At 42.9% G+C, this 22925-nt stretch overlaps 1 protein-coding gene across 5 annotated transcripts in view; it reads left to right on the top strand.

Annotated features, from left to right (window-relative positions):
• The first annotated feature begins 261 nt into the window (after positions 1 to 261).
• ZFYVE1 (zinc finger FYVE-type containing 1) overlaps positions 262 to 22925 on the top strand; it is a 54244-nt gene continuing 31580 nt past the window's right edge. For 4 of the 5 annotated variants that reach the window (XM_058293109.2, XM_071213814.1, XM_058293110.2 and 1 more), the window contains exons 1-3: positions 292 to 520; positions 1910 to 2852; positions 21871 to 22375. In XM_058293109.2, the coding sequence (XP_058149092.1) occupies positions 2370 to 2852; positions 21871 to 22375 (988 nt within the window). In that variant the 5' untranslated portion in view covers positions 292 to 520; positions 1910 to 2369. Of the gene's footprint in view, positions 521 to 1909; positions 2853 to 21870; positions 22376 to 22925 lie in introns of all 5 variants that reach the window. The other variant, XM_004466051.3, reaches the window with a different exon arrangement.

Below are 22925 nucleotides of genomic sequence, written 5' to 3' on the forward strand. Positions count from 1 at the left end.
TTCTCTTCATTTAGCGCCACCAGTTCCCAAGCCACTACCCAACACGACGCGCTGAAATCTACCGAAACCCGGGTCAACACAAGAACTGCAAGTACCGAAATGCCTGACGGCCTGTCTCCACCACCCCGTCGCCAGTCTCTTTGTTGCTGGGAGTTGTAGTCCTTCAGGCTCTTCACTCCCAAGAAACAGGAGAGGACGCATTTGCGGCGAACTACATCTCCCACAAGGGTGTGCGCACCTTTCTCCGCCCCAGCCGGCGTCGGGCTCCACCCCCTCCTGCTCCTCCCTCCTGGGCTGCGCCGCTCACGCCTTCCTGTTAGTCCGAGCTGGGAGAAGTTCACTCCGATCAGCTGATCCCAACTGACAACAGGAGAGGTGGAAGCCCGGGAGGCAACGCAGGAGGAGAGGGGCGGAGATGGAGATGTGGATGGATCCACCCGTGTCCTGAGGAGCAGCCCCCGCCCTCACCGGCGCCCCGCGGTCCCCCGACACCGCCTCGCCGCGGCCGAGCCGCTCCGTGGTGGGGTCCCTGGGTCGCAGCGGGCGGGGAGGGCTGGGCATGGCCCTGCGCGGGGCGAGCGATCGTCCTGGGGCACCGGCTGCCCCGGGAGGAAGGGGGGGGGAGGGTGCGGCTGGGGTGGGGGTGGGGTGGTATAAACAATGGATTTGTCCCCGAGCTCTGCCAGCGTGGGGGGATATTGGGGGCTTTCTTTGTTCTTAGACTCCGCTCCTGCCCCTCTGGTAGAGGTGGTGTTGTCCCGGCGGAAGGAAGGGTGAGGAACCCTGGTCTGGAGAGAGGCGTCGTGGTGGGCGCCCGGGGCAGATGTGTCTGGTTGGCCTGGCGGGGGGCGAGGTGTTCTTTTGAAGGTTACTTATATATTTTTCTCAATTGTAACAAGTTTTGATAATTTATTTCTGTTTGGGGAGCTGACTGGGCACGTCTGAGGTTAGGGTGTAAATAACGTGCCCCTATCTTTCCCTTCGCCCTTCCTTGTTATCTAAAAATAAGATAGATTGCTGTAGGGGAGGACTATCAGAAAGAGAACTTTACACCCACTCGTTGGAATGGGCGGGGGGCAAACGTGAGGGGAGTTAGGAGTGTGATTGTAGGGGAAGTAAAGAAGGCCCCTTTCCTGACCTAGGTGTCATTTCTTCTCTTTCCCTTTCTCTTCCTTCTCCTTTTTTTTTTTTTAAGTTATTTTTAAGTTAGTTTTTGAGCGACAAAGAAAAATCATCTGTTTAGACTCAGTGCAGGCCTGACTTTGCAGTGGGCCATAGTGGAGGAATTTTGTCTCCTGTTGCTGCCTTTTTTTTTTTTTTTTCCCAGTTAGAGAAGGGACAAAAGGAAGTACAATAATTGTTTTTTATTCTTTTCACAGAAAATGGTGACTATTGTTTCTAGGTTTAGAGTCCTTAATAGCCATCTGTCTAGAATTGAAACAATCCAGTTACAAGGGTAACCAGATCTGCCCAGGTCTTTGATGGAGCTGAAGTTTATTTCTTTGTTTTTTCTTAGCTGTTCATAGTCCTCTTTTCTCCACCTCTGTCAGTGGTGGGGTGGGAGTGGGAATCCAGAGGATTGTCTCTCCAAAGACTATTTGCTTAGTAATTTTGATTCTGAATTTAATAACTGAATGAACAGAGAATTTCTGTCTGGGATGTATTGCAACAAAGTCTCTTAAGTGCCTTGGGCCTAGAGGTGGTGTTTGTTTTCAAAAGGAGGAGCCTTAGCCATGATGTTGAGAAGAAGAAATTTCTAGTGTCATTACAAGCCAGTGTAAATTTTACAAGCAAGAATGAGATTTCTCTTAGGAGTTTTGGCCTAGTATTTAATTACAATCTTTTTTTTTTTTTTAAAGAGCACTTCTGTTTTTAGATGAGTAAAATCTCTTTCCCTATTCTATTCTAGGTATCTCCTGATCTCCTGAAATATTGACTCAAGGTTAGATTTTATTGAAAAGCTCCTGACCATTTTCTTTCATCACCAAAACCTTGTGGAAGAGGCTCCACCAATGGGCCCACCTCAGTGAACCCATCAGACTTCTCTCAGATAGCCATAAAAGACCCTTTCAAGTTAATTTTGACCACGTATTTGCTTGCACTTTATGGAGGATGAAACCATCAAACCAAATCAATATTGCTGCTGAAACAAGAGTGTTCAAGGCTGCAAATTAAAAGTACAAACATTTGTGAGTGTGTGAAGCATTATAATAGGACCCTGAAGGTTTTCAATTTTTATTATTTTTTTAAGGTGTTCAGAATACTGTGGACGTTCTCGGCAGTCTTCAGGCTCCAAGCCTTTGTCTCCACTTCTGGGGAACAGCTCAGTGACTGTTGTACGGTGACTGTGTTTCTTTCCCAGACTGAGTATGAGTGCCCAGACTTCCCCAGTGGAGAAAGGCCTGAATCCCGGGCTCCTGTGCCAGGAAAGTTATGCCTGCAGCGGGACAGATGAAGCTGTCTTTGAGTGTGATGAGTGCTGCAGTCTCCAGTGTCTCCGCTGTGAGGAGGAGCTCCATCGGCAGGAGCGCCTGAGAAACCATGAGCGGATAAGGCTCAAGCCTGGCCATATCCCTTACTGTGACCCCTGCAAGGGCCCCAGTGGGCATTCACCTGGGGTTAGGCAGAGGGCAGCTGTGAGGTGCCAGACCTGCAAAATCAACTTGTGCCTGGAGTGCCAGAAGAGAACTCATTCTGGGGGTAACAAGAGAAGACACCCTGTTACTGTGTATCATATCACTAAGGTCCAGGAGTCACTGGAGGAAGAAGAGATGGATGAGGAGACCAAGAGGAAGAAGATGACTGAGAAGGTTGTGAGTTTTCTCCTAGTAGATGAAAATGAAGAAATTCAGGTAAGCACTTGGGTTAGTGAATATGTTGTAGTGCAGCAGCAGAACTGTTGTTGGAAGGTAGCTCTCAGGAAAGTCCAGGAGGAGCTAGCTCCCTTTTAATAATTAGTAGGCGAGAACCCCTGAAGGCTTACGTTGAAAGGTCTCAGGTTTAGTCGCCCACTGTGTGTGACCTTGGGCTGAATTACGTTACCCCTGTCAGTTTCCTCACTATGCTAACCCACTGTTCAGTCTCCTCATCTGTAAAATGGGGATGGTGCCTATTTCTTTGGGTTGTTAGGAAGAAATGCAGTCATGTTTATATACCACAGAGATTGCCACATAATAATTGCTCGGTATATGTTAGCTGTGGGTGATGGTGGTATTTTTATTAGGAAGAACTCATTTAGGACAGTTTTCTCAATGAGAATAAATGTCAGTGATGAGGGACTTTGCATGTGCAAGGAAAGAAATAATGACATTGGGTCCCATGGGAGTACTAGGCAATAAGGCACAAGCCTGCCACCTCAATTTAGAGAGGCAGGTCTCTGTAAAGTGGCTTTTGGTAAGGACAGTATTCTATCTAAATGGCCTCTTCTTATTTTCACGTATAGGTGTCTAATGAGTAACAGCCAGTGAGGGCATCTGGGATTACAGAGGGACTAGGGGATATTCGGTTTGATTCCCAGTGAGCTGGGGAGAGGGTAACCTATGTATAGTGTTTCAGAGCATGGGCTCTGGAGTGAACGCTGCTTACGTTCACATCCTGGCTTCACCACTCATGGCCATATGACCTAATTATTGCAGTTCCCTGCCTCAGTTTTACTTCTGCGTGGTGGGATTGCTGAGAGGATTCAAAGAGATTAGGAATGGAAAGGATTTATCACAGGGCCTGGCACATGGTGTTCGTTCAGTACTGACTTCTTGTTGTTGCCGGAATCATTGGCATATTTGTGGTACATTGACTCAGTACTTCTAATGATGACCTCTTAACATCTCTAGACTGGATGAGTGCCTGTGTAAGTTACCTTTTGAAAAACGCCCCAATTATCCACAATTTTTTTTTTTTTTGAGGTACTAGGGTCTAGTACCTTGTATGTGGGAAGCCAGTGCTCAACCACTGGGCCACATTGGCTTCCCTGAGTTGGTTTTTTCATTTTTTTGCTTGTCTATTTTTTTGTTTTATTCAGGAGGCATTGGGCACCGAGGTGGGCGCTCAACCACTTGAGCCATATCCACTCCCCCAACTAAATATTTTCATCTCTGTTTTTTTTTTTTTAAAGATTTATTTATTTTATTTAATTCCCCCCCCTCCCCTGGGGGTCTGTTCTCTGTGTCTATTTGCTGCGTCTTGTTTCTTTGTCCAATTCTGTTGTCATCAGCGGCAAGGGAAGTGTGGGCGTCGCTATTCCTGGGCAGGCTGCACTTTCTTTCGTGCTGGGCGGCTCTCCTTACGGGGCGCACTCCTTGCACGTGGGGCTCCCCTACGCGGGGGACACCCCTGTGTGGCGCGGCACTCCTTGCGCGCATCAGCACTGTGCATGGGCCAGCTGCACACGGGTCAAGGAGGCCCGGGGTTTGAACCGCGGACCCCCCATGTGGTAGACGGACGCCCTAACCACTGGGCCAAGTCCGTTTCCCTCATCTCTGTTTTTTCCTCCTTGGATAAGCTTATGGGAATTACATCATGATTCCTGTCTATTTCCTTTGCTAACATAGACCTTTCTTATTGGCTTTAGAGAAACTAATAGAGTTATAGGAAGAGTGTCTCAGATCTCATTCTGCCTCTCTTGTCAGCTATAATGTCTTCATTATGAAGTACACTCTAATTGGGTGACAGTGTGGTCTAAATATTTTATAAGTGGAACACTTGGATGATTCTTAATGGTTTTGCTATCAATTTTCTTTAACATCAGCCTTTGGAGAGTCATAGTTGGGTTGCTGTTACTTTTGTAGAATGAAAGGAAGATTTGGGATGAACAAATAACCCTCATAAACAGTATATTGACACCCCAAAAAATTGTTTTGGGGGGGCATTTTTATTTCTTTTCGTAGCATTGATACATGTGCCTTGTAGAGGATTAAGAAAATATAAGGAAGTGTAACAAAGAAGACAATCCAACTACCTACAGATAGTGTGTACTATGTATATAATTTGGTCGTTTGTAAAGATTTCTCCCGCTTTTCCACCCTTCATCAACACTGACCACTTCCCTAGGAAATAACAGTTTATTAATTACAAACAATACTGGTTTTGACTAATGGGTTGAACCATTCACTCTTTTTAGACAATAATTTGTTCTGATAGCGTTGTAAATGGAAAAATACTTTGAGAAAATATGTGGTTCATTTTTCTGACAAGTGAATGTGCAAAATAATTAGAAAGATAATTATCTGTTACAAATATAGATTATAAACTTGTCTATAGACTGTGAACTCCTGAGGAGCAAGGACCATATCTTATGCCCTGTATCATATACAGTGGTAGCATGTTGTTGGCACATAAATACTTGTTGATTGATTGGGGATGTAACCGCTCAACTTCAGTTTTTAAAAAATAGCAATCACAAATGTACCTCACATAAATCTGAACATAAAACTGAAATGATATAAAAATCCTATGGATTAGAGTCCCTTAAAAGTTGTTGCTTATGATTGCATTCCATTCCATACCCTCAGTCATCTTTCTCAGAGGCAATCACCATTAACAGTTACCCTGCATGCCCTTACAGGATTTTTTTTCCATGTGTATTTGAATACATATATGTATTCTTTTAATTTTTAAACAAAAATGGAACCTAATATAATTACAATGCTGAGTTTTGCTTTTTTTTTTTCACTAAAGGATAACATGTTGGAAAACTTCTCATATCAGCACATTGAAATTTACCTCATTATTGAAAGGTTGCCTGGAATTTCATTGAATGGTTTTTTCCATAATTTTAGCCTATTAATGGATATTTGAGTTACTAGAAACAAGGATTTTTGAACACCCTGTGCATTTATCTAGAAATGGAATCTTTATCATATGAGCATTTAAAAATAGATAGATATTACCAAATTTCCAAATCTCATTTTCTTAACCTCTGAAATACTTATATGAATGTTCCCTGTCTTCTGGTCTTGGCTCATAATAACTAAAAGTTATAGAGCTCTTACGTAGTAGGTGCTCAGCACCAGAAACAGTTCTTAGCTCTTCACATCTATGAGCTTGTTGAATACTCATTCTAACTCTATGTATTAATTTCCTGTTATTGCTGTAACATTATCACAAATTTAGTGGCTTAAAACACACAAATTAATTTTCTTACAGTTCTGGAAGCCAAAAGTCCTAAAATAGGTCCGCAGGGTTGAGTTCAGAGCAGGAGGCTCTAGGGAAGAATCCCTTTTCCTGCCTTTTCTAGCTTTTGAGGTTGCCCGCATTCCTTGGCCTGTGACCCCCCATCCCCCATATTCAAAGCCTAGCATCTTCCAGTCTCATTTTCTGTTCCTCTGCCTCTGTTGTCATATCACCTTCTGTGTGGCTCTCCTGTCTCCCTCTAATAAGGATTCTTGTGATTACATTGGGCCCACCTGGAAAATCCAGGGTAATCTCCCCATCACAGAGTCCATAACCACGTCTGCAAAGTCCTTTTTTGCCATGTAAGGTGACATATTCACAGGTTCTGGGTGTGAGGATGTGGCCATCTCTGGAGGAACCAATATTCAGCCTACTAGACCCTATGAAGTAGATCATACAGTAAGTGACAGAGCAGTGATTTGAACATCAGTATCTGCCTTCCAAGTCCTTATCTTAACCATTATACTCCTGCTTGCTCTGACCAAGTCATTTAAACTTACTTTCCTTCCTTTCTTTCTCTCCCCCTCACTCTTTATTTATGTTTTCTAAACATTTGAGTAGGTTGTATACCTCATGCTCCTTGAACACTTAATACTTCCATGTACATTTCCTGAGAACAAGGATAGTTACTTACATATAACCACCTTAAGTATAGTTATCAAGTTAAAGAAATTGACTTTCAGCTAGAGACCTGATGGATATTACTAGCTGAAGAAATAGGCCACTAGACAGAGGTACTGGGAAAAAAAAAACAGGGTGGGATGACATATTTGAGGTATAGAAAGAATGCCATTATGCTGGAGTGAGCTGGGAGAGTGGTATGGAAAGACATCGAGATGTAAGCAGGGGCCAGATCATGTGTGGACCTCTTAGGCCATAGAAAGAAATTTGCATTTTATTTTAACTATAGTGGGATTGCTTTATGCTGGTAAGTCACATGATCTGATAGAAGTTTTTAAGAGCTGGGTTTTGATTCCATTGTGAACACTAGATTGTAGCTGTTGTAGAGGGACAAGAAGGAAAACAGGGAGAGACCACTTAGGAGAAGATGAAGCAGGAGATGCTGGTGGCTTAGATTTGGTGTTGTTAATGAGATGGAGAGGCATTGATGGATTTGGGATAAAACTTGGATATATTTGAGATAAAGTTGGAGGAATGCTATTCTATTGGGTGGAGGGGTGAGGGAATGAGAGGACTCATGGTGAATTTTTTTTTGAAGATTTATTTTATTTATATATTTCTCCCCACCCCCTCATGTTTTGCACTTGCTGTGTCTGTTCACCTTCCTTGTTTCTTTAGGAGGCTCTGGGAACCAAACCCGGCACCTCTGATATGGGAGGGAGGTGCCTAACCGTTAGAGCCACCTTGGCTCTCTGCTTTGTTGAGTCTCTCGTTATGTTTTCTTTTTTTCTTCTTGTGTCTCTTGTTGGATTAGCTTGCTGTGCCTGCCCATTGTACCAGCTTGCTGTCTTGCTTGTCTTCTTTAGGAGGCACCGGGAACTGAACCAGGAGCCTCCATATGGTAGACGGGAGCTCAATAATTTGAAACACATCTGCTTCCCTCACTGGTGACTTCTAAGCATTTGGTTTGTGCAACTAATACCTGTGTAGTATCTCAGATTTTATTGACTTAACTTGATAAAAACTGTCTTTAACTAAAAACTCAATTCATACAGTAAAGAGTTAAATTTGCCTCATGGTGGTTCTCACCTGGGAGCAATTACACACATACACACACTCCCCAGGGGACATTTGGTAATGTGTGGCATTTTTGGTTGTCACAACGGCAAGTAGGTAGAGGCTAGAGTGCTTCTACATATCCTACAATGCCCAGAGCAGTCCCTCCAGAACAAAGGATTATCTGGCCCAATATGTTGGTTGTGCCAAGAATGAGAAACTTGTCTAATGGATGAATGTTTGGTCTAATAGGAGGAGATTTGGAATCTTGTGAAAGGTTAAATACACCAGGGACAAAAAACTTAACCAATATGCCAATTTTCCTTCCCTCTTTTGATTCTATTCACTCTTCATAAATAATCTAGCTACTGAAATATTTTCTTTTGGCATATTTTGTAAACTCTTTAGTGAGATGGTTGAGGCTTCTTTGTGTTGTCTTCATTGATTTTTCTAGGCCTCAGTGGAACCATACTAGGAAAACCAAAGGACTTACTGATTCATTATTTATAACCAATGATAAATAAATTATCCGCACTGACAACTCATCTATAACTTCCTGAAGCCAGAGACAACACCCTTAGCAAATAACTCAAAGGTTAAAGAATAAAGTTTATAATAAGTAGAGTTCTTAGTAGAGGAGGAGGAGAGTAGTTTCCTATCTGTTGAATCTTCTAAGGGGTTCAGACATCTTGTTTTACCAAAATGCGTACCAGTCCGGTGGGGGTTAGGTGGGGGTGGGGATGGTAAAAACATAAAAGACATTTTTTTTCCCTTCATTCTTGTATGTTTTTTTTAAAGCTCCATGCCATTTTCCCCCCTTTTCTTCATAAGCACATTATTCTCTGTCAGTTTTCTACAGACTTCCTATGACTGTCCTTCCTAGAGAGCAGAGCAGCAAGCTGACAGGAAATCTCACCTGTTTCACCTCATACTGACTAACCCCTGACTGGAACCTTAGGAGGGACAAGGAGTTTTTCATGCCCAAACACTCCTGAACTAAAGTCTTCTCCTGCCGAACCTGCAGGGTGATAAGGAAGCCCAGTTGTGGGTTACCCAAGAATGGCTGATAAAAGACTAAGGAAGTGTCTACCTGGGGCAGGCTCTATTTGACCCAGAAATTAGCCTTGGGCCCTCTTGCAAATGGGGCCCAAGGTGAGAGTCTTTTGTCTTTATCTTCAGTGAAGTCAGTGGGGGACCTCAGCTCTCTGAGACCGCTCCTTTAAGATGACCCATCACGTTGCTTGGCTGCTTCACTTGTTTACAGTCCCAGAATAGTGTGGCTCAAAATACTGGGACTTGGCTTTTTTTTTTTTTCTCCCCCAAATTGGCTAAAAGATACATTCTGCTAGTGGGATTCAGGAAGGGAAAATAGCAGAGGGTGTTTTCCTACTGTATGGGAATTTCTTTACCACAAGCTGGCTATGCTGTCTGCGGCATATCTGTGCTTCTTGTGTCTTCTCGTCTGCTTTTGACCTCTTGGCTCTGTCCTCTGCTTCCTGGTATGGGGTAGCTTCTTGAGGTTTGATCCTTTCCGGGCCCTCTGTTTCTGATAGGCTGATGGAAAATCATTAGGATTTAATTCTAGTCAATAGGTCATGAGCAAGAGGACTCATAATCTAAATTGTTTTTTTTTTTAAAGATGTATTTTTAAAATTATTATTATTTATTTCTCTCCCCCCTCCTATTGTCCGTTCTCTGTGTCTATTTGCTGTGTGTTCTTCTTTGTCCGCTTCTGTTGTCGTCAGTGGCATGGGAATCTGTGTTTCTTTTTGTTGCATCATCTTGTGTCTGCTCTCCGTGTGTACGGCGCCATTCTTGGGCAGGCTGCACTTTCTTTCGTGCTGGGTGGCTCTCTTTATGGGGCGCACTCCTTGCGTGTGGGGCTCCCCTATGTGGGGACACCCCTGCGTGGCACAGCACATCAGCACTGCACGTGGGCCAGCTCCACACGGGTCAAGGAGGCCCGGGGTTTGAACCGTGGACCTCTCGTGGTAGACGGATGCCCTAACCACTAGGCCAAGTCCACTTCCCCTAAATTGTTTTAACTTCCCCATTTTTCTTTTTGAATGGCCGAACTGTTACAGCGTAAGGACTAATTTTGGTGTAGTGTCTGGTTAGTCCCTTGGCAAGTTCTAGTCAGAAAGTGTATACATTTGCTATTGGTTTCTTACGTGCTTTATAAGAAATATAACAGACAAAAAAATATGGATCTGCTTCGGTACTGTCAAAATAATAAGCAATAATTGATTGTTGCAGCAGAGCTTCCCTCCTATACTGCCTTTTACTTCTGGAAGCCTAACTAAAAACCGTTTTTGTTCAGTGATGATGGAAGAGGGGAAGGGAGGGCATTGCATGGGATTTACTGGAATCACAGGGTTGAGGATGACTCAGACAAGTAGAAAGATGAAAGAGTCCCTATTATATGCCTTCAGTTTCTGTTCATACCATCTAAACTTTCTCAGACTTGGGCTCATTCAGTTATAACAGGCTTCTGGTATTTTACCTGGGAGGCTCTTTGGTTTAGTACAGGTCTGTTTAAAATTGACCCATGTAAGCCATCAAAACCACTGTAAGTCAGCTTTTCAGGGAACCTATCTTTAACTATTACAAGTTACCTCCAGGTTGCATGATTCTTTTATTGTTATTATTGTTATTATTATTTTTTTCTGTTCTATCACTTCCTTGAAGTGGTTGATTTTTCCAAAATTGGGCAAGCATTTGGCTTTTTGAGCTGGGTTAATATAAACAGGTAGATTTCTTAAGTTGACTTTGTGTATTTTACCTGTGGATGCATCTACCAGTTGTACCGCCCTTGAGTGTATTCTGGAGATTGTGTAGCACAGAAGCACTTCTGAAGGCTGAACATTTCTTTGCCTGCTTTGGGAGGAGCTCCCATGAGGTCGTTTCAGTTTGAAGTTAGAACTGCTAAATATTTTTTCAGCACATTTGATTGGTGACCAAAAATCAGAGGAACGCTAATGGGGGATACCATGAAAAAGGAAGGAAAACAAGAATATAGAAAGTTCCAGGCAAGAGTTGGAAAGATTTATGGAATGGGACGGAGGGACTTTTGAAGGCAGGAAAAGGGTGGATGCTTCCTTGGAGGTTGAGGAGGATGTTTTGCTCCTTTTGCCCCTCTTGCTAATGGCTTTTGGCCAGCAATTAAGAGGCTTTTTTTGACTGGTTTGTGTGGTCAGATTGGTGGTAGCTGGAGTTCTTAGAGAAGTATGTGTACCATCCATCTGTAAGCATCTGACTTCTGGCTTGACTTCATTGGAGAGATTCTACTTTCTGGTAACTTCTGGAAATTTTTTTTCCCTTCTTGATTTCCTTCTACTTAAGGCTGAAATATTGCTGTCATTTTCCAGGGAATTTGATTCCAGATTCTAGAATGCTAGAAAAGAACTGTTGACAGAGCCAGATTCTGGCATTTATTCACAGACACCCCAGGTACAGGTTAAGAGACATCATCATCGCATGCAATTCAGCAAGCAGTCATAGAGTGTTCTAGAAATTTCTCTGCTTTCCAGCCCAGTCCCTTCTTTCTGGTGAATATGTCATCTACATGGCTAAATTCTTTTCCATGACCTTTCGTAGCCTTTTCTTTCAAAGAGCTCATTATAGTTTACATGTATCATTTAACAACAGTCAAACATTTATTGAGTGTCAATTATATGCCTTAATATTAATTGAAAACTCAGAGGTTAAGTGACTCTGGAGAGGGATGGCAGAGGCCTAATCATTTCCAGAAAAACCCAGCTGTCTTCTGTGTTTGTCTTTAGTAGAGGCTGTTTGAGGATTCCACCGTTCTTTCCTCATGCCCTTTCTGGCCCTGGTGACCAGTGGTTTAGTTAGTTAGTAGGTTGCAGGGTGTACTATTGTTTCCCACCCCCCATGTCTTAATTAACTCTGATATTTAGACCTGGATTATCTGTCAGAAAGACTTTTTTTCTTCTTCTCTCTCTTTCTTTTGCTTTCTTCCTTCCTTTGTTCCTCCCTCCCTCCTTCCTTCTTTTCCCTCTCTTTCATTAAAAAGCTAAATCTAATACTGCAGGGGCAGTATTAGTTTCTTTCTAGAACTAAATAAAAACGATTTTTAGGTTTATGTACTGTTTTGGATTGTTCATGACATTTCTCTTCCATTAGCACAGAAAATTGGGTTTGCTACATTTTTTAAAGGGGTAGCCTAAAAAAGGTTTCATCTTTAAAAGAGCAACCTCTCCTCCCATCTTTAATTCCCAGCCTCTTTTTCTGATTTTTTTTATACTTCTTATCTCCATATGCTATAAGCCAGGTATTTTTAAAAATCAACTTTATTTTGGTATAATTTATGCATAATATAATGCATACATCATAAATATATGGTTCTATGAGATTTTTTTTTCAGGAGGTACTGGGGATTGAACCTGAGACCTCATTCATGGGATGCAGGTGCTCAGCTACTGAACTACATCTGCTCCCCCTATGAGTTTTGACAAATGTGTACACCTCTATATCTACCACCATAGTCAACATTGCCATCACCCAAAAGGATTCCCTTCTGTCCTAGAACATCAGTCCCCAGCAATCACTGATGTGTTTCCTGTTCCTATAGATTAGATTTGACATTCCTAGTATTTCATATAAATGCAATCATACAGTACTGTTTTGTTTCTGGCTTCTTTCACTTACCATAATGTATTTGAGGTTCATCCATGTTGTTGCATGTATCAATAGTTCATTTCTTTTTATTGCTGAGTAGTATTCCATTGTATAGATATACCACAATTTGATTATCCATTCATCTGTTGCTGGGCATTTTGTATACTGTATATTTTAATTGTTTGCATATTGTGTCTCTTCTCACAAGAACATAAGCTCCATTAGAGTAGTGATTTATTTTATTTTATTGAAATATATCATTCTTATATGAACATACGTAAACAATAAGTGTATAGTAAAAGTTCTAAACTTACAAAATAAACATGCATATTATTATACAGGGGTCCCGTATATCAACCTACCACCAACACCTTGCATTGTTATGAAACGTGTTACAAACTATGTAAGAGCATTTTCAAAATATTACTCCTAACTATAGTCCTATCTTATATTTGGTGTATTTTCCCCCCAACCCACCCTGTTTTTTAAAAATATATTTTTATTATAGGTTGTGAACTTACAAAACTATCATGCACCATATGTAGAATTCCCGTACAACACCCCTCACCAATCCACCACACCATGGGGAATAATTGTTACAGGTTATGAGATATCATCAGACTTACTACTACTAACCATGGCCCATAGCATACATTTGGCACACTTTTTCCATACCTCCCCATTACCAACACCGTACATCTTTGGCATTGATGCAAGAATATTATAGTACTGCTGTTAACCACAGTCCATAGTTCACACCAGATGTAGTTTTCCCATGCTTTTCCACATTCTCACTACCTTGTAATATGAAGTACATCAGCTCTAGCTCACGAAGGACACTCTTGCATTTGTACCATCAACCACAATTCTCATCCACCTGTGGGTTCACTGTATTATAGGGCAGTGATTTTTGATTCTTATGTTTATCAAGCATCTAGAACATTTTCTGGCACATAATAGGTACTCGAATAATACTTATTGAATGAAAGAGATGAGCTAATGAAAATGAATCAATTTAATCATTACTCAACAACCATTTAATGAATGCTTAGATGTGCTGACAACTGAAGGGATACAAAGTAACACTAAGACACCAAACTTGCCCTTAGGGAGAGGAAAGTCTAGTGGAAATAAAAGACAAATATTTGAAAGTAAGGTAGGTGATATTAGAAATCTAGAGAGAATAGCGTGGGAATTCAGAGGGCAATACTGCTGGAAGGAGTACTATTGTTATTGACTTTAGTTATAGGCTCTTTCCTTACTTCATTGGGGCCCCACCCCCACATTCCATATAGAATAGAAATCAGGTCTCTTTCAGTCTCTACCTCAGACACCAAAGATCTCTTATAAAGCTGTGTCATCATCTTTTTAAAAAAAATTATTTTATTTATCTATCCACTCCGTCCCCGAAGATGGCTCCCTCTTCTGTTTGCTCGTTGTTTTTGCTCATTGTTTTTTGCTTGTTGTTTGCATTTGTTGTCTGTTTTATTTTTATTTCTTTAGGAGGCACTGGGAACCAAACCTGGGACCTCCCACGTGGGAGGTAGGCACATCTGCTTCCCAAGCTGTGTCATCTGTTAAGATCTTCTGCATAAAGTATGAGAAAAGCATTTTAGTGACTCTCTGGTATAGTAATAATTCTTGGAATCATGTTACATCTTTCCTTTGAAGAAGACAGTGTTTTCTTATGCATAATATATGTATTGTGCAATCTTGTAACAACTTTCTCTTGTCTTTAATTGAAGAGCAAATACTTTATCTTTGTCCCATTATACCTAATTCTTTAATGAGCCATTTATTGGAAACCTTCCCTAAGAAAGATTTTTACTTGGGATAATGGAATGAAGTTCTGTGGTGGTGATGACTGTGGCCTGCAGGCAAATGGGGCAAACCAGGACAGTGTCAGTCAACAATTCCCTAGCATCTACTGTGTGCCTCTGTGCTAGGTGCGTGACTTGCATTATTTCGTTTAATCCTCCAGCAACCCTATGAAGTAGATGGTGTTGGAATCTTCATTTTACAGGTGAGAAAACTGAGGCCCAGAGAAGTTCAATAATTTCTTCAAGGTTATTTACAACTAGTGAGTAGTAGAGGCAGGTTGGTTGAACCCTTCACAGGATACCATGCTGTTCCCTCTCCTAGAGAGAATGTTGGCATGTAGACATTCTATGCTGTGTCCACTCATTCATTTAACAAATAAGTATTGATCTCCTATTATGTGTCAGCACTGTGCTAGGAATACAGTGGTGAGTGCAGACCAGACCTCTGCCAGCATGGAGCTTAGTTGGGAAATTCAAAGCCAGGAAGAATGGGAACGTATTAACAGAGATGGGGCAGGGGGAGAGGTGAGGTGCATAGTAGTTGAATAAATTGCCCATGAGGTGATCAAGGTAGAATTGGACTTGAACCTCACTCTCTTTTCTGTTGAGCCTGGTGCTTTTACTGCTAAGTCCCAGAGCCTTTCTCAGAGCTTACATTTGTGTTCACAGCTGGCCAAATACCGGTTTGCCATGCTACTTTAAAGGGGGGCTGCCTCTCTCATCTGGAAGCTCCTTGGAAGAGTTCTTTCAGGATATTCTGGGTGTTGAGGATGACTTGGTATTTCTAGTTTGTCCTCAGAATTCAGCATTGCCTTGGAAAGCTTTTTATTCAGATATAATTGGAGAGTTAAACTGGGTGGATGGGGGTGGGGGCGAGTTGAATGTGGTCGAGCTAAAAAATGACTCTTTAAAGAATTTCTTTTGTGGATCATCTCTATGTAGAAACATTCTCTTTCCTGCTGGGGTTGGACGGGAGCTGCCGGCTGTGCCTGTGAGGCTATGTGCAGAAGACCATTGGCAGATAGAAAGGCATGGAAGGAGAATTCCTGACCTTTCAAGTAATAGAACGCTTTGGGGACACTAGAGTGGCAGAAGGTGAACTTTGCCTTTACCAACATGCTCAATATGTTTGTGAGGCCAACTTGGTGACTTCAGTGGTCTTAAGAAAATATTTGCATGAGAAATGAGTGTGTTTTTATCAACCCATACATGGATAAATACAAAGATAGACAGTCCTTAGGACAGAAAGAAAAGTAAACATCTGAACTTGCTGGGTTGGGGAAACAGTTTCAATAGAACTTTCAGGAAATAGGGGTTTGCTATGGAAATGGACCCTCCTTATCATTTAGACTTTTAAAATAGACTGCCAACTGATCTGTTTGTGGTTTAAGTAAAATCCCATCTGAAAACTTCTGTCCACAGCTGTGCTGGTGTCTTCACAATGTCAGCTGTAAACTATCAGGCAAATGGCTCATCTCTTTTCCCGGGGCCTCTGCCATATCTATGGAGCTCTCTCTATTCCCCTAAGAAGTCAAAGCTGTGGGCTGGGAAAGAGAAGGTAACATGGCAGGGGTGGTGACCATGGGTATTTGGGCTACTTCCTCATGTAACTTCCTTGGGTCTTCAGGACCCACTTGAGCCCTATCTTGTATATACCACTTACACTTTATTATGGAGTGCTGCTGCTGTGCACGCCCAACTTTATGGTTTGGTGGGTCAGACAATATCCAGCTCATGATAGGCAACTCAGATCTCATGGTAACTTTTTTTAAAAAAAGATTTATTTATTTATTTATTTCTCTCCCCTCCCTGCCCCGTTGTCTGCTCTCCGTATCCGTTGTGTTCTTCTGTGACCACTTCTATCCTTACCAGTGGCACTGGGAATCTGTGTTTCTTTTTGTTGCATCATCTTGTTGTGTCAGCTCTCAGTGTGTGCAGCACCATTCTTGGGCAGGCTGCACTTTCTTTCGCGCTGGGTGGCTCTCCTTATGGGGTGCGCTCCTTGTGCGTGGGGCTCCCCTACGCGGGGGACACCCCTGCGTGGCACGGCACTCCTTGCACGCATCAGCACTGCATGGGGGCCAGCTCCACATGGGTCAAGGAGGCCTGGGGTTTGAACCGCGGACCTTCTATGTGGTAGGTGGACACCCTATCCGTTGGACCAAATGCCCTTCCCTCATGGTAACTTGATGGCTCCTGGTTAAGTGTTCAGTCTCTACTAAGGCATAGTAGCAGACAAAAAGCTGTTTCTCAAAAGGAGAGTAGTAATCTTCAGAGGATGGCAGGGCTTTGCTCCAAAATGCTAAGGGTCTGCATTGTGATTCTCCTATGGGGGCCTGCCAAGGGCTCCAGACTGCATCTCTATTTGCCACTGAAACATCCAGCACCATTGGATCTGCTGGATCATACAGCCCAAGCATAGTGCAGCTTGCACAGCAGCCTGGGCCTGTTGCAGAGCCTCCTCTTGTTCTGGCCCCCAATCAAAACTAGCAGCTTTTCTGGTCACTCAGTAGATGGGTGAGAGTAGCACACCCAAATGAGGAATGCTTTGTCTCTAAAATCCAAAGAGACCAACTAAACATTGTGCCTCTTTTTTGGTTGTAGGAGGGGCCAGATGCAGCAGCTTATCCTTCACTTTAGAAGGAGTATCTCAATATGCCCCATACCAGGAGACATCTAGAAATGTCACTGAGATATAAGACCTCTATATTTTTGTTGGATTTATTTCCCATCCTCTCTCATGCAAATGCCTTACCACAATTCTAGAGTCATTGCTAATTCTTGCTCCCTAGGTCCTGTCAACATGATATCAATATAATGGACCAGTGTGATACCTTGTGGGAGGGAGAGACTATCAAGATGCCTGTGGACAATATTATGACATAGGGCTGGAAAGTTGATATACCCTTGAGGCAGGACAGTGAAGGTAAACTGTTGGCTTTGTCAGCTGAAAGCAAACAGTTTCTGGTGGTCCCTATTAATGACAATTGAGGAAAAAATCATTTGCCAGATTAATAGCTGCATACCAGTTACCAGGGGATGTGTTGATTTGCTCAAGCAGTGATACCACATCTGGAACAGCAGCTGCGATTGGAGTCACCACCTGGTTAAGTTTATGTTAATCTACTGTCATTCTCCAAGATCCATCTGTTTTCTGCACAGGCCAAATAGGAGAGTTGAATGGAGATGTGGTGGGAATCACCACCTCTGCATTCTTCAGTCCTCAATGGTTGCACACTGATCTCTGCAACCCCAGCAGGAATCTGGTATTGCTTTTGATTTACTTTTTTGCTAGGTAGGGGCAGTTCTAGTGGCTTTCACTTGGTCTTTCCTACCGTAATAGCCCCGTTCCACAGGCAGGGATCCAATGTGGGGATTCTGCCAGTTACTGAGTATGTCTATTCCAATTATGCATTCTGGAACTGGGGAAATAACTACAGAATGGGTCCAGGAACCCACAGACCCACTGTGAGGCAGACCTGAGCTAAACTCCATCATTCACCTTACCTCCATAAGCAACCTACTCTGACTGGTAGACTACAGTGATGTTTTGGGTTTCTGGAATTAATGTCACTTTTGGGCCAGTGTCTAATCCCTGAAATGTCTGATCATTTCCTTTTCCCCAATTCATAGTTACTGTGGTAAAAGGCCATAAGTCTCCTTGGGGAAAGCTGGGAGGAAGATTAACAGAATACATTTTTGGCAGTGTAACAGGATCGTCCCCCAACGAGACCTGGCCTTCTCCTTATTCAAGGGGCTCTGGGTCTGTAAACTGTCTCAAGTCAGAAAACTGAGTAAGGTGCTGTGATTCTGTGTCTGTAATTCAAGTTAGGGTTTTGTTTACTCGACCTAGAACCCTTCTGCTTATACAGATCAAATAGGAATTTAGTAGACTGCCCAAGTATTTCATTTCTATGTACCCCAACATCTATTAGCCAATGCCGTAGCTCTGTACGATTCAGACATTTTTGAATGCTACTTTGAGTCTGCTTTTCATTGTGGTAGCCATGCCCACCTTGTCTTTGGTGATTAACTGCCAATACTTGACTTTTTCCATCCTGATACCCGATCATCCCCATAATATTTAAGTATTCTAGTTCCATTACAACCCTCCCTACAGTAATATCTGGACTACAGAGAAGAACAACTACAGAGCTCATCAGGGAAGATGGAGTTAGTCTTACAAATTTACTCCTTACAGTCCTGGTAAAAGGTGTGTCCTCTGGATACTCCTGGGGTGGGTTGGCAGATCTTAAATTGTAAATCCATTCTAGCTTTCCATCTCTCTAAGCCTTTGAATCCCCTCTTCTATACCAGTGTAAATTGGGCATCTCCACCTTACATTCCTAGGCCATCTTTTTTTTTTTTTTTTTAAAGATTTGTTTTATTTATTTCCATGCCTGCTCATTGTTTTTGCGCTCAACATCTGCATGCTGTGTGTTCTTCTATGTCTGGTTGTCTTCTGCGGCACCAGGGACCAATCCTGGCACCTTCCAGAATGGAAGAGAGGTGCTCAATCTTTTGAGCCACCTCAGCTCCACGGTCTGCTGTGTCTCTTACTGTGTCTCCTCTGTGTCTCTTTTTGTTACATCATCTTGCTGCACTAGCTGTCTGTGCAGGCCAGCACTCCTGTGTGGGCCAGCTCTCCTGCATGGGCCAGCACTCCACATGGGTCAGCACTCTGCTCAGGCCAGTTCGCCATGTAGGCCAGTTTGCCTTTCACCAGGAGGCCCTGGAAATTGAACCTTGGACCTCCCATATAGTAGAGGGGAGCCCAATTGCTTGAGCCACAAATGTTGCCCTCTAGGCCATCTTTTGGTCCATGTTTCAGTCAGCCATCCAAACAAACTGTTAGAGCCCTTTCTAACCTCTCGAACTACAGTGTTGAATTTACAATTTCTGCTTAGTGGGCCCATATCAATAAATTCAGCCTGATACAATTTATATGCCTTCCACCATTATCCCATACCCCTAGTATCCATTCCCATACATATTCCCCTGATTTCTGTCTATGTAAGTTGAAAAACTCATGCAGTTCTTTTAGGGTATATCGTACTTAATCATGGGTCAAACTTTGTATTTTGCCTTTGGGGACTTGTTGTGATTTTAGTCTAGTAAGAGGTCTTGAGGAGAAGAGGGGTGGCAAGGGTAGGTAAGGAGAAGGTTAGAAATGCCTTGGGGGAAGTGGATGTGACTCAACAGGTAGAGCTTCCGCCTACCACATGGGAGGTCCAAGGGTTCGATACCCAGGGCCTCCTGGCTCGTGTGGTGAGCTGGCCCATGTGCAGTGCTGCTGCCCACAAGGAGTGCTGGCCCACGCAGGGATGCCCCCCGTGTAAGGGTGCCTCCCATGCAAGGAGTGGCTCCTGTGCCAGGAGAACCACCCTGAAGGAAACCGCAGCCCACCCAGGAGTGGTGCCATACACACAGAGAGCTGACGCAACAAGATGACACAACAGAAAGAGCTGCAGATCCCCAGTGCCGCCTGATGAGAATGCAAGCAGACACTGAAGAGCACATAGTGAATGGACATAGAGAGCAGACAACAGGGGTGGTGGTGGGGGGTATAAATAAATCAATCTTTAAAAAGAAAAAAGAAAGAAATGCCTTGCACGAACTGACCTCAGGGCATTCCTTTGCATTTTCATCTGGTGAGACAGGATTAATCTCTTCAGGCAGGGGTTGGAAGGCAGATTCCTTAGGCAGAGTGGAAGTTGAGCAGTATATGCTGGAGTTTGGCCTGGTATCTGCCTCAGGGCTAGGTGGAGGTCCAGGCTCCCTGGGGCAGGCTGGAGGCTGGGTGATGTAAGGTTGACATTGTGTGGTCTCCTTAGGGCAGGCCATCTCAAGTTTATCCTACAAAATTCTCAGCTGAATTTAGGGTTCTAGTGTCCACACTGGCATCATCATCATCCCATGTGTCTCCATCTCAATCCTCAGGGTTCCACCCCTTTCCAGACATGTCTTCACTTTAATGGAAGCATTTCATATAATGGAATCATAGAATATGTGGCCTTTTATGTATCTATTTGGCTTATTTCATTTAGCATAGCATTTTCAGTGTTCATATTGTAGCACGTATCAGTACTTCATTCTTTTTTATGACCAAATAATATTCCAGTAAGTGAATAAATCACATTTTGTTTATCCATTTGTCAGTTGATAGACATTTGGGTTGTTTCCACTTTTTGGCTATTATTAATAATGTTGCTGTGAACATTCACATGCAGTTATTGTGTGGACATATATTTTTCAATTTTTTTTCCCCAAAAGATTTATTTATTTGTTGTCCTCCCCCCGCCCCCATGTCTGCTCTCTCTGTCCATTTGTTCTTTTGTGTTTGCTTGTCTTCTCTTTAGACGGCTTTCTTCTCTTTAGACGGCACCAGGAACCAATCCTGGAACCTTCTGGAGTGTAAGAGAGGCACTCAATCTCTTGTGCCACCTCAGCTCCCTGGTCTGCTGTGTCTCTTAATGTCTCTCCTTTGGTCTCTTTTTGTTGCATCACTTGGCTGTGCCAGTATTCCGCTTAGGCCAGCTTGCCACATGGGCCAGCAGTCCTGCACGGGCCAGCACTCTACTCAGGCTAGCTCACCACATAGGTCAGCACTCTGCATGGGCCAGCTCTTCACTCAGGCCAACTCACCATGCGGGCCAGCTTGCCTTCACCAGGAGACCCTGGGAATCGAAACTTGGGAGCCCAATTGCTTGAGCCACATCTGCTTCCCTCAATTCTTTATATATACCTAGGAGTGGAATTACTGGGTCATATGATAACTCTATGTTTAACTTTTTGAGGAACTGCCAAACTGTTTTCCAGAGTGGACACACTGTTTTCACTTTCTCACCTGCATTGTTTGAGGGTTGCAGTTTCTCCACATCCTTGCCAGCATTGCTATTGTTGTCTTTTTGATCCTAGCCATCATAGTGGTGTGAAGTGGTATATCACTATGGCTTTGATTTGCATTTATGTAGTGACTAATGGTGTTGAGCATCCTTTTATGTGCTTATTGGCCGTTGGTATGTTTTCTTTGGAGAAATGTCAATTCAAATCTTTTGTCCAGTTTTTAATTGGTTTTTATCATTTTTAACTATTTAGTTGTAAGAGTTCTTTATATATTTTGGATACTAGTACATATCAGATTCATGATTTTTGTTTATTCCCTTTCCATGGATTGTTTTTTTCCCTTTCTTGATGGTGTCCTTTGATGCACAAAAGGTTTTAATTTTTATGAAATCCAGCTTATTTTTTTTTGTTGTTGCTTATGATTTGGTGTCATAGCTAAGAAACCATTGCCTAATTCAAGGTCATGAAGTTTTACTCCTAGGTTTTCTTCTTTTATAGTTTTAGCTTTTTCATAAAGTCTTAGTTCTCACGCTGATTGAAGCTTCATAGACGCCTGTGAGCTGTTTTTCAGGGATAGGGAGTAGGGTGGGAGGCTGTTTACCTGGGGCTTTCTTTCCTTTCTACCTTGACAAGCCAATCAAGAACCATGTCCCTGGAAAGTAGGTGTTTCTAGCTGTTTCATGGTTTCTCTGTTTCGTTTTTTGTTTGTTTTTGGAAGGTAACGAATGAAGAGGACTTCATTAGGAAATTGGACTGCAAACCTGATCAGCATCTGAAGGTGGTTTCTATTTTTGGAAATACTGGTGATGGCAAGTCTCATACCCTCAATCATACTTTCTTTTATGGCCGTGAAGTCTTCAAAACTTCCCCTGCCCAGGAGTCCTGTACTGTGGGAGTGTGGGCTGCCTATGACCCAGTCCACAAAGTAACAGTGATAGACACGGAAGGGCTCTTAGGGGCTACGGTGAATCTAAGCCAGAGAACACGGCTGCTGCTTAAGGTCCTGGCCATCTCAGACCTGGTTATATATCGAACTCATGCAGACCGACTGCATAATGACCTCTTCAAATTCCTTGGGGACGCCTCAGAAGCTTATCTGAAGCATTTCACCAAGGAGCTTAAGGCCACCACTGCCCGCTGTGGACTGGATGTCCCATTATCCACCCTGGGCCCTGCTGTCATTATTTTCCATGAGACTGTGCACACACAGCTGCTGGGCTCTGGTAAGTATCTGGGGTGCTGTGTTACAGCTTGACCTTTCTGGGTACAAGTTGATATGGCCATTGAACTAGAATAGCAAGTTCGCGGTAGTAGGTTGCTCAGAAAAATTTCTGCCCAGGTGAGACACAAGGAAGTGTTTCAAATGGGATGGAGTGCTCAACCAGGTCAAAATCTTCTTATAGGTCAAGTAGTATGAGCATCAAGAGTGGCAATTGACTTTGGCAATACAAGGTCATTGGTGATTTGGACAAGAGCTGGGATAGTGGGTAGGAAAGCTTGATCAGAATGGGGTCAGGAGAGATAAATAGAAGAACTGGAGACAGTGAATGTCTTTACCTCTTTCAAAGAGTTCTATTATAAATGGAGGCAGAAAAACAAAATGGAAGCTGGAAGGAGATGTAAGATTTGAAGGAATTTTCTTTATTTAAAATTTAGGATGTGAGATATTATAGATATTTATGTACTGATGGGAGTGATTCATTAGAGAGGGGGCAATTGTTGGTGTAAGAAAGAGCAGGAACAACTGGAGTGATGCACAAGAGGAAGGAGTGG

This window comes from Dasypus novemcinctus, chromosome 3 (genome assembly GCF_030445035.2).
Source record: "Dasypus novemcinctus isolate mDasNov1 chromosome 3, mDasNov1.1.hap2, whole genome shotgun sequence".
Lineage (NCBI taxonomy): Eukaryota > Metazoa > Chordata > Mammalia > Cingulata > Dasypodidae > Dasypus > Dasypus novemcinctus.